Source organism: Lichenostomus cassidix, chromosome 18 (genome assembly GCF_008360975.1).
Source record: "Lichenostomus cassidix isolate B80296 chromosome 18, HeHo_3.0, whole genome shotgun sequence".
NCBI classification, from domain to species: domain Eukaryota; kingdom Metazoa; phylum Chordata; class Aves; order Passeriformes; family Meliphagidae; genus Lichenostomus; species Lichenostomus cassidix.
The window spans coordinates 5,418,904-5,431,169 of record NC_139498.1 but is presented as its reverse complement, the minus strand read 5'-3'; the positions used below and the strand labels follow the sequence as shown (position 1 = coordinate 5,431,169).

Here is a 12,266-nt window from a genome sequence, read left to right as displayed (position 1 = left end):
AATTTAGCTGCAATAGATCCTTCGTTCTGGAAGAAAAACTGGTTTTCTCATGTTCAACTCTCATAATTTTAAAAGGCACTCAAATGCAACAAGGATTCCCTCTGCAGGAAGCTCCAAGACTTGCTGCTTATCTTCAAGAGGCTGAAGAAGTCAAAAAAGCAACCAACATATTGTTCTTTTGGTGATGCTCACAGTTCCATGAAATCCTGACACTATTGCACAATTTATAATACATCAAACAAAACAGTTCCCCTCGGCTGCTGACAGCTCTCCGATTTTCTGTTAATTTAGGTCAGGAGGCAACTAAAGAGTGGAACAGGAGGGAAGAAATGCCGCAGTTTCTATGCAACTAAAAACTTTCTTATTGCTGTGCTACAGTAACATTTGATCACACTAAGTAACAAATCTGTGGGTTTTCATTGCACAAGGAAAGCTGAAGAGAAACAGTTAAAAAAGCAGGAGCTGAAACAGTGCAAGTGCTTACCTGGCACACTGGCAATGCAAAGCACATGAGAATTGCAAACAATGAAACTGTCCAGGATATTTCCTGGTTGATTTGCATCAATGATGATAACTTTTGTAGCAGAATGTGTGCTAGTACAGATCCAAACTAGACTGGATAATTCTTCCTGATGTTTCAGTTCCTTCTGCTGATCCTGAAGGAGAATAAAGGCAGAAGTGAACAACAAGAAGGGGGACAAGGATAGAATTATTACCTGTGATCTTTTATGGTCTTAGATTTTCACCTACAGAAATACACATAAATATGTGGGAAGTTAAATATCTTCAATGCCATTGTAAAATTCCATGTAGTTACTTGTTCTTTGTGTATTTGAAGTATAAAGCTCCCCCATTTCATACTTCTATTAAAAATATAGAAAATATTATAATTATACTGCATAATTATATAGGTAGACCAGTACAAAATAAGAATACTATTGACATGCCAGCTGCCATACTCAGTATCACCACAGGTTAATGTGATATCCCAAAGCACTTCAAAATGAAGCCTCTGTTTTTATGTCCTTCATATGAATTCCATTCATGGCAGAACATAAACACTTCTGTCACAAATGGGTTTTAAAGGAGGCAGCACTGATATAAGCAGTACATCATTTTGATGTAAAATTGATTTGCTCCTGAGATTTGCCAGCAAGTGAAGAATCAAAGCATTTTTGTAGCTGGATTCAATAACCTAAATATCCTGGGCTGATGCCTACCCAAGAAAAAGCTATTTGTTACCAATAAGCCAATTACAAAATACTTTATTACTCTACAGTTACACAGTAAAGATGTTTGCCTTTATAATTTATTAAATGTGCCTTGCAGTGCCCTTACCTTCAGCTCCTGGTCTAGTTTATCTAAGCTGCTCTGGGATCCTGTTTGCTGCTTGTTGCCATCTGCATCCACAGCAGTCACGTCATTGTAGAACACACTGGCACCAACCACAGAGCCTCCATCTCGTGTCTTCCCTCCTGACAGGTTCACCCCTACAGCACACCACAGCTTGGGAGAAAAAGAAATGTTTCACTTAAATGGCAAAATGAAAAAGGAAACACAACCATTCATCAATATGCTAAGTAATATCAACATTACTATATATCCACAGTCCATTTTAAGTTATTCGTTACAATTAAAGTCTATTAAAGCTTAAATTTTTCTTCACTGTGTTTCAAAAAGAACATAATTGAGTCCAAAATAAAAATATTTAAGCTATAGGTATCATCACTGGAAATATCCTACCTTCATAGAGGTATCCTTCTCATCTAAAGGTCTCAGGTAAACAGGCACAGGCAAGTTCTTCATCTTATTTTCACCCTGTCCACCATTTGCCACCTAGGCAAAAAAAGCCAAAAAAACAAAATGGAAAAGCTCTCCCCTTTAAAAGAGGTTTACAATCTGTGGAATCAGTTGCTCAGACTTTACTAAATGCAATTAAGAGTTTTGCATTGATGTTTTCCTTAGAAAGATTCTCCACTGCCAAGTCCACCCCAAAAAGCTGGAATCACTCAAACACGAGCTGTGAAATCACAGCCCATCCAGATGTGACAAAACATGAAGCTGCTCCCATTCCACCTGAAACCACAATACCTGTTTGTACTTCTGAGGTAGACTCCAGCCAAAAGCCTGCACTCTGCCATCCTCCTTCTGCACGTGAGCTTTCACCTGGCGGTACTGCTCCCTCTTCTGCTCCCGGCGCGAGGCTAAACTGGCTTCAGTTCTGGGCAAGAAGCACCATTGAGGAATCTGTTATTCGTGCTCTTTGGAGTTCTTTGTGCAATGAGAGTTGCTGTTAAACTCAATAATCAAGATCTCTGTGGAAGCAGTGGGTTATCAAGGATTACCCCTGCTTTTTTCACCTATTGAAACACCAGGTTTCCTGTGTTTCTAAGGGACTGGTGAAAAACAGGCAAAGCCAGAAAGTTTATTGCCAGTGTCCTTCAAGGAAATTAACTTGGGTTATGTACCTCTACTAGGGGCTTTAAAAGCTGTAAATAAAAAGGATATATTGCCAAAACAAAGCACAGGAGAAAAGAAAAATGGCAGATACTTGTTAGCCTCTTAAGTGAACCTGAAGTACCTGTACAGTTACAGCTCAGCTACAATATTTGCATATAGAAGTGTACCAAGTGCTGCCTCCTGTGCCTAAATGCACTTTTGTGGAAGACAGTGGGATTTACCAAGTAGAATATTTCAGCCAGGTGCTCAGAGCATTCACCCATTGCTGCACAATTCACTCTGCACTATCTTGAATTCTTACATGTCAACACTCACTTCAGGAGAACATTATACTCCACTTAGCAGCATGCTAGTACTCTCAGAGGACTGCAAGAGTAAACACTTGCTACAGCATATCTAGTAGCATAAAACCAAGATGTCTTACTCTTCACTGAGGAATTCAAAGGCTTTAGATTTGTCACTGGGTAATTGAGATAAGGTGCTGCTTCTTTTCTTGACTGACGGAGTAATGTGCGAGGTTGGAGCATTATATTTAACATTGACAGGAGGTTCTGGTTTCTTTGCTGTATTGCTGGATGAACTGAAGAGCCTGCTAAAACTAGAAGAGAAAAAGACAAGAATCAAGATTTGTCAGATACATCCAAATTTGCCTGTGCAGGCAAAACACAGCATATGCCAGCCTGCTCAAGACAGTTAAACTAAGAAACTGGAGCCCAACATAGCAGCAGCCACCACACACTCAGTAACACTCTCAAAGCACAAAACCTCATGTCAGTCAGAAGAATTCTTAAAGAGTTATCATCCCATTTGTTCATCAAATGCAATGGGAACTTCGTTTTGAATTAACATCCACAGGGTACCAACAAAATGAGGATGTGAACATCACACCAGGAAGACAGTTTTATGAAGCACATTAGTTCAAGCAGAGAGCACTTAAAAAAACCCTCCGTTTTCTAGGCAAAAAGCTAGAACAGTTATCAGCAAACCACAACATCAAAAGGATTATTTGACAAATATCTTCTTGTGAAAAACACTGGTTTAGATTTAAAGAGCTCAAAGTCAGCAAGGAGAATGTGACAATCAGTAAGCTGCACTTCACAGAGGAAAAGGAAGCTGAAATAAATGCAATCCACACATGCTACTCAGGTTTCTACTTTCCATCATAAAAAATGAACCCAGAAAAATGTTCAGAACAAGAATCCTGGTGCATATTCAGGTAGTAAAAAACTCCAGCACTTTGGCATTTAACTTCACAAAGTGCACAGGCACTCACTACGTGCTGCAGCTTACGACACATTTTGTCTTCCAGACCAGTCTTACCGAGCTGGCATGCTGGGCAACAAGAGGAGAAGGGTTAAGACTTCTTCATCTGCCAAAAAACAATTAGCTAACATACACCAATGTGCCAGCTAATTGGTTAGGGTCTTTATTTCTGCCAGTGAGTTGTGTTTCTATACTTACAACTGCCAAATGCTTGATCTCTTCTTCTCTTGCATGGCTGGATTTTCTCTTGATGCTCTACAAGAAATGAATTCCAAGTTTACTGAGTAAGCAACAACCAAAAAAGGAACAGGAAAGGAACAGTGTGTAACTCCTATTTTTTAAAAAAAGGGTAATATCTTGAAAGTAACAAAGCCTGTTTTTTCACAGTGCTACTTCTTTTCTGATCAGAGCACAATATTAAAATTCCCACTAAAGGAACTGAAGTTACATAATAAACTTCATCCACATGTCTTTGCATCCCAAACAATTGGCAACTACTTTTCACACAGAAGAGACAAATCTGCATAACACTTTGCAATGAAAACAGCTCAAAGAAAGCAACAAACCATTTTAAATTATTCTGCCCCCTATTTAATATTTTAACCATTGCTTTTTGTTTTAAAGCCTCTTATCCTTGAACACATCAGTAAATAATTGATAAAGTGAGTGTTCCCATAGCCATAGATAAGAGATAGGAGAGGATTTCTGCAGCAGACAATAGCTATAGAAAACAAGCCATGGCTGTTGGGATATTTCCTCCCAAAGGCTCACAGGCAGGAGGACAATGGGAACAATTACATGTCACTGCTGTCTGTGGCCAGCAGGCAGCACCACAGCCTGTGGTACCTGTGCTCAGGACAAGGATGAGCTGGGCTGAGCTCTGAGGCAGAACACTTATGTTTTTAAACCACACCTTCCAAACAAGTCAATATTCAGAATTGAAATTAGACCAAATCACCATCTTTATTGCTTAGATTTAACAAACCTTGCACAGCTTTAAATTGGGCTTTCCTCTGAAAACTCAAGTCCTTCCAAAAGGATTATGCTCAATCTGAAGTCTACATTATCTCTATTTTGACATCACAAGGTATGTGCACACACAGTAATTTTTACTGCCCACCAAATTAACATTATTTAAAATTACCAACTTTTCTAACTACTCCAAAATAAGCATCCCTTGAAAAAATGCATGTATTTCACATATGTACTTCATGAAGAAGTAACACATCTTCACAGAGTTCTCACCAGGAATATTTTGACAAGTTCCATGCCCATAATTTAAAAACAATTACACATGGGCATGAGGAAAACGAGCAGAAAGGAATTCAGCTACCACCCAGATCACTCTAAAAAAAAAAAAAAAAAAATCACAAAGAGGTCTAAAAAAAAAAAAAAATCACAAAGAGGTCTGTCAAAGACTGTAGAAGAGAATTCACCTGATCATCTCAGTCCATCGCACAGCCTCCTGCAGCTCCATCAGCCTCTCCTTGTACTGGTTCCTCTCCATCAGCACCCGCGCCATCTCCACGCGGGTGAAACGTTTCCGCTGCGCCGTGGGGACATCGCTCTGGGCACAGGAAACACCATGGCAGGGACAGAGCAGCACCACAGGGCCCTGCAGAGCCACCCTCTGCCTCCTGAGAGCTCAGTCTAAGGCACAAGGCCAGGTTCCAAATTGTTTGTAAGTCTTGAGTTTTACCTTCCTCTCCTCCCGTCCTTTGTATGCAAAATAATCGGAATTAAAACAGTTCTTCAGAAAGGAGTGTGATAATAGTGGACAGAGAGGAAAGAAAGCAAACTAATCACTGTCATTTTAAGTTTACTTGTGCTCTTTAGATCTTCTGTCTTTTCTATACATGGAGGAACTTTACCACTGCATTGTAAGCAGTAAAGTTTAGCAGCACTCAAACACAAGGACTTCTACTGTCCCACAGAATGACATCCCCAAAACCACACACATACATCCACCTACATCATCATCCTCTTTAGCTTTCTGTCTTGCTTCCTCTGCTTCTGCACGAGCTCTAAATACAAAATGAAAAACAGCTGCATTAAATACCACAGTAGTTTTTTTTCTTCTTTTTCTTTTTTACAACCACAGAATTAAACTTACTTTCTCAGCTCTTCTTCCAGTTCTTTATTCTTCTCTTCAAGCTTCTGTTTTGCTTGTTTCACAGCCTCTAATTCACCTTGTAGTACATCCTTCTCACAGGTCAATTCATCCACCTTTGCTATTAAATCGTTCTTCACTACATTCAGTGCATTTCTACACAAATATTGAAAACACATGGTTAAAGGATGGCCAGGGTCTCACAGCTCATCTTCAGCCTGGTTTTGTTTTTGAATAGCTACACATTTCTTACACAGAGTTGCTGTAAAAAGACACAGCTTTCTTGGAGGTCAAACTATCTCCCCCCAGATCTCCAATGTTCAAACACATTCACATCTCTGCATTAGAAAAAAGTACTGATAAATCAGTTTGCTTAGAATAAACTCCTCAAGAGTGCTCCAGTGGATTTGCCTCTGCACTTACAGCTGTGTTTCTGACAGGGAGTTATCTCATCAGGACACAGCACTGCATTTCTTGGAGCCTTACAAGGATAAAAGCAGCTTTTGCTTCTTAGGTCCTTAATTTCTAGAAGAATACTGACTTAGCCAAATACATCTACAAATTCAAAATACTCATATCACTACTACTCTTAGAACTGAAAGCCATTTGTATAGTTTCTGTAAGAAGATATTAAGAAATAACAGAAAGTCAGTATTTTTTATACAAACATTCTCACTTACTTTGTCTCGAGCAGCTGAGTGTTTTCCAAAATCAGGTTTTCAACCTCACGCCCCATTCCTTTCCAAAGGAAACAAACACATGAAATTAGCAAATAAAAATGGATGTTTTTACAAAACTTACACTTTGCCATTGCCTAAAGCCAACTGAATTTTAAGTATGACCAACTTGTCAGAAGAACTGTGAGCTATCTGAAGTTTCAGGTCCAACCTACCTTCTACAATAAGCTTTCCCCTCCACCTTCTCCCAGTCTGACTTCAATTAAAACCCAAAGGCATCCCTGGCTAAGCACAGGCCAGTGCTGCCTCCACCTACTCTTTATTTAGAAGATGTTACAGTACTAAGCCAAAAACCAAACACAGCATATGCTGCACCAGTATTAGGCCACAAAATAGAAGTTTAAAATGCTCAGCTGTCTTTTATACCATGTTAGATACCAAAGTATATATCAGTTCTAGACACAAGACATGCTGAATAAAGCTGAGATTGTGAAAGCCCTGCAGATTTCCCCCGAGCAAATGATACCTTACCAAAGAAATTATGGTCTTTAAAGCCCATGCATTCCATGTAGAGCAAAAACAAGAACAAGAAACATTTCATGTGAGGTGTAGTATGAGCGAGGAGCAATAAAAGATTTAGACTTAGGAAGTAAGAGCGAATTAAAACAAAGCCACCACCAAAAATCTGAAGTGGGATGTGATGTGATTAGAAGCAGGATTTATAGAGAAGACAGATGTTGAAGAATTTAAGTTTGTCACAACCATTTCCATTGGTTAAACCTCTTAAAAAAAAAAATCAGTAATTTAACAGAAGTCTCTCATTTTCTGTGAAATAATTTAGAAGCACAGTACATGGAAGAAATGCTAAGCCATTCAGAAGTTTCCAATTAATATGTTATTATGGCAAAAAGTGAACATAACTTTTCATGTAAATACTTCAATGTTACTTAAATTTCTGGAAATTCATTTCTCACCCTACTGTTTCCATACCTAATTTTGAAAATATTAAAGGATTTTAAAACTATAATTTGGGGAAAGAATAATTATTTTGCACAGCAAAATAATTGCCACACAGATAACAGAAGAAATTATGTTAATTCAAGATTAACATAACTAATGAAAGAGGTATCTTAATGGTGGAGGCCTTTTAAAATACTTTAGGAACACAATCTTCTAAGCAACTTTGGCAGCAGAAGACTTAAAAAATATTTGGATAACAAAGAAAAAAGGTATCTATAAATAGACATGCAAATCAAAGTTCCCTCTTTTGACATTTCCCTCTCTGGGTTTTGGATTAAAAATAAATGAGATTTAATAGTGAAGCAACTTAGATCAGCCATTGTTAATTTATCAATATCTGGAGAAATCCCCTATGCTGCAGCCATCAAGAGATCTTATTCACGTAGCTATTGCTTTTTAAGCATTTTCAGTATTCACAGATAAAGGGATATAGGATCATGTCCAACAGGTGTCAAGATCTTTTATAATGCAAGAACAAAAACTAGAAAGCCAGAGTGCAACAGCAAAAAAAAAAAAAAATAGTTACCAAGCAGGGAAAAAAATGCAGAGAATGTATTTTATGAGAGCAGCAGCCAAGAACGCCTAACTGGAGAAGCAACAAATTTCAAAGATTTTTTGAAAAAAGAAGCATACACACCAGAATATTCCCCTGGGTATGCAGCCCAAGAGAAAACAGATTAGAGAATCCCAATTAACTACTTTTACACAACTCCAAACTGAGTTTAATGCTCACTTAGAACAGATCCAAATGCTTGAAACACACAGACTATCCTGGATGCAGGTTTGGCTTTGCAGGTTTTGGACTATGGTTGTCCTCAAAGTGAAATTACAATTCTAAAATAAAATTTTCAGATGAACACATTCTGCATAACAAATGCAGGTATAACCCTGGGCTTAGTTTGCACACACTGGTGTTGCCAGCAGTAAATTTACAGAAAATGTTAATAAATTCACTGACAAACCTTCAGTAAGTAATACTAAAAAGTACGTTATTTTTTGCCCATGGAAAACAAAGCATTGGAATCAGGACATCCTGACACATGTTTGATTTCTTTAAGCAGTTTATCACAGCTAAGGGATGGAAGCTGCTCCATGTTAATACTTCTCCAGGATCTGTATTTTTGCATGCAGAATGTGTGATTAAGTTGTCCCTGTAACAATGGAGTGACATCCAGGAGTTTTGGATTGAGGATGTTGCAGTAAGGATGTGGAGATCCTCACTGCTCAGAGTGACACAAAGAAAAACCATCTCAGACTGGGGACAGGCCCATTACTCCTGCTGAGTAATACCTGCAGAAACGTCACCTGGTGGATGTAAAATAAGTTTCTGATGGAACACTGAGCAACCAGAAATCCAGATTGCACACAGGAGTTTTAACAGTCCTAACAATCTGTATTTTTGCTGGGTCAGAGGACAGAAGCAAACAAGCTGCTGATTGTCTGCATACAACCCATTCCTCAAGCAAGAGTGGCATCTGCATTTTATACATTCCATAGTACCAGCTTGCATTATTTCAAAATGAGCCCTGAACTATATGGCCAAAAATATGTTGTTTATAGAAAGATTATTTCTTCTAATGACCTTTTTGATCTTGGTCAACTCATATTCCCAAAACTTACATTTTGTTCAGTCAGCACAGAAGTAGCAGAAAGCTGCTTTGGAGAAAGAGAAAAGTGGGTTTCCCCTCCCCTATCAATTAACAGTTTGATTCTCAAATTACCACCACTGCATTTTGCTGCAATTCTCTTTCAAGTTAAAATCCCTGAAGAGGTGATAAAGCCAGGCCACTACAGATCAGGCATAACCTGAATAAAACTACTGAAACTAGTTCAAGACAAAAATCCTGCCTTGAGATAAAAATCCTTATGTAAGAGAACATACAGGGAGAAATGAATTAGAGAATAGTGTAAGGAGTGCCCCAAAAGATTCAGGCTGACTTCATTATAGGAAAGAACAAACACTTTCTCCTGGTTTTGCATTCCAATGACTACCTTAGGATGCTACTCAAACAATTTTAATGCAAATGAAGCCTAACAATAAATCCAGCAAGAATAATTAAGCACTTCCTAAAAAGGAAAATTGCTGTATACAGCATCTTGAAATAACCTTTCTTACCCAGTAAATCTGCACCTTCATCCACATCTCCAATTAGGCCAGAACCAGCAGATGACAGCTCTTCAAAGAGTGACTCTGTGTTACGGTCAAACGCTTTGTTCTCGATGCCTTTGGTGGGAGTGCTGGGCAGAGAATTAAACAAGACATGAAAAAGCAGGGAGAGAACATTCCCACAATGAAGAAAAGTTTTCTCTGTATTTTTTTACCAGTAGTTCATTTCTTCCTCCCAAAAAACTCCAGAAGTTTTCAGCTGGCTTAAAAGTTCTAGATTCTATTTTCAAATAGTGCTTTGCCATCAAGATCCCAAACTTGAAGCAGTTGCTGATATTGAGTTGGACAGGATTTTAATACATTAAAGCATATCAGGTTTTGGCCTATAGAAATTCAGTTGTGTCAGGACTTAGTCAGCCCAAATGCCTGAAGAACAGACAGCTCAGCTAAACTGGAAGTCATTTCATATAATAAGAATGCGAGAGAACTGAATAGTAAGAGGTCAAAATATTCCTCTGGTCAGAGAAGCAGCTCTGTTCACACAAAGCTCTTAGACCCTTAAGATTCACCATACTGAGCAATTTTATCCATCTCACCATAAGAATGAAATAAAGACAGGAAAAAGGAAAATTCCTGCACACAGCATCTTTATATAATCTTCTAAAAATTGTCTTTTTCCTCAAATCACAACACAGAACTTACCTGGAACCCTTATATCCACTGAGATCTTTATCCATATCCAACTCTGGAGTTGACTCAATGATTGCCTGAACTTCAGATTTTTCTTCATTTTCATTTCCCCCTGGGGCAAAGCAAGTGATATATGTCCATAAACAAAATCATCATGACCCATTAACTACATGTAGGAGTTATCAATCAATCACCAACTTAGGATACCTCTATTCAAAGGTAATTAAAAGAAAAGACCCAGAAATTTTGACACTGTAGTGCAGAAACTGAATTTCTGCATCTCTCCTGAATTTAACAAAAGTCATCCAACAGTAGTTATTTCCTACTATTTCTGCAGTTGAAACCAAGCAGTCCAACCCTTCATGACTCTGTGCCTTTTCTATTGTCAAGGAAAAGTCATAAATAATTCTGATTCTAAAGAAAAAAGGACTAAAGCCACCAATAAACAACAGACTTATCTCTGACCCATATTCTGAACTCCTTAAAATACTGAGTAAAAAACCTAAGTATCTCTTATTTGTGGCACCACAGATGATAATTAATAATTGATCAAATACAAGGTCCATAGTAACCTACATGAAGAAGTTAAAGCAGCTCACCAGTGCACACATTTCTTGTCTCTTGAGCTGCCTGTACTTCAATATTCTTGCTTACATCCAGCTTCTCATTTGACATCTCTGTGTCCTTTGCAAGCCCTTCAGCATTTTCCTTTTGAGGGGTTTCAGCAGGCAGCACAGGAACATCTGAAGCAGCTGTGGATGCTGGAGTAGTACATTTGGAGCCTGCTTGGCTAACATCAGACAGCTCATCCTAAAATTGCACCATTACCAGTGAAAAATGAACACAAATTAAAGTGTTATTAGAGTTGGGCATATAAACTAAAGAATAGACACCAAAATCACTGTATTTTACTGAAAATTGTGGAAATGAAAAGAAACAGGAAGAAAAAGACTACTTTAAGCCAGTACATCTTTAGCCTCTGGGTGTTCTACCCTTGTTAAAGCAGTTATAGCTACATAAAACTTCCTTTATTTTTAACAGTAATGTTTGATCTCAGCTGGTAATTTTAGTCACAACTTCAGGGTGTTTTTCTGTTAAGTCTTCCAGACAACAACTTCCCTTCTCATTCTAACAGTATTTCTAGCTTCACAATGAACTGCTCAATCTTCCCAAAGCTGATATAAAATTAATTGTTCAAAAAGTACATGGTACCTTAAAAAGCAGACCTTGAAGCACTGGTGCAAACATGGATTTAACTGATACAAAAGTGCAGTATTTCATAGAATCATAATCACAGAATGGTTTGGGTTGGGAGGAACCTTAACCCAAACTAGACCAGGTTGCTCCAAGCTTTGTCCAACTTGGCTTTGAGCAGCTCCAGGTATATTTGTAAGCACTTCACTCAGTATTTCTGTGCTTTCCAGTCTGAGCTGTGAGCCCTGGCTGGCACTGGGAATGAGACATGGAACTGCAGTCACTGCTTGTCCAGCTGGATTTCAGACCCACTGTGGAACACCAGCAAACAGCTCTTCTTAGGGAGATGATTCCTGGCAACAATTTACAGTGATGCTGTGTCAATACCCATAAATATGGCATTAATCATGGAATTAATCCAGCTGCTGGACTCCAGACTGGGACCATTGCTCAGACAGAGCTGCATCAGGCACTGGGTAGGAGGGCAGGGTGGACTGTAGGTGACACAACCAGAGGTCACTACGTGGACATAGCAACAGCCTTTTTGTGCCTCTACTCTCCACTCACATTCTACCCCCATTCACATTTTCCCCCTCATTCATGCCCAGACCCACACCAGATGTCTGATCTGTGACTTAAGCAGCACATGACAGTAAACAACAGCTCACTGCAGAGAGAAAAACAAGTCTGTCTGTTTAGGCCAAGAGTTTCTAGCACACACCATTAGAGGAATCTTGCTGGGGAA

The 12,266-nt window shown here is 38.7% G+C and overlaps 1 protein-coding gene across 6 annotated transcripts in view; it reads right to left on the bottom strand.

Moving 5' to 3' along the window:
- Nucleotides 1–12,266, bottom strand: part of SPAG9 (sperm associated antigen 9) — a 60,803-nt gene that overhangs the window by 15,082 nt on the left and 33,455 nt on the right. For all 6 annotated transcript variants that reach the window (XM_085077627.1, XM_085077629.1, XM_085077628.1 and 3 more), the window contains 13 exons: nucleotides 10,927–11,137; nucleotides 10,340–10,439; nucleotides 9,647–9,768; nucleotides 6,514–6,571; nucleotides 5,837–5,989; nucleotides 5,696–5,747; nucleotides 5,160–5,290; nucleotides 3,922–3,978; nucleotides 2,885–3,058; nucleotides 2,092–2,221; nucleotides 1,744–1,836; nucleotides 1,339–1,506; nucleotides 485–656 (listed from right to left, as the gene is read on the bottom strand). In XM_085077627.1, coding sequence (XP_084933753.1) covers nucleotides 485–656; nucleotides 1,339–1,506; nucleotides 1,744–1,836; nucleotides 2,092–2,221; nucleotides 2,885–3,058; nucleotides 3,922–3,978; nucleotides 5,160–5,290; nucleotides 5,696–5,747; nucleotides 5,837–5,989; nucleotides 6,514–6,571; nucleotides 9,647–9,768; nucleotides 10,340–10,439; nucleotides 10,927–11,137 — 1,621 coding nt within the window. The remainder of the gene's footprint in view (nucleotides 1–484; nucleotides 657–1,338; nucleotides 1,507–1,743; nucleotides 1,837–2,091; nucleotides 2,222–2,884; nucleotides 3,059–3,921; nucleotides 3,979–5,159; nucleotides 5,291–5,695; nucleotides 5,748–5,836; nucleotides 5,990–6,513; nucleotides 6,572–9,646; nucleotides 9,769–10,339; nucleotides 10,440–10,926; nucleotides 11,138–12,266) is intronic.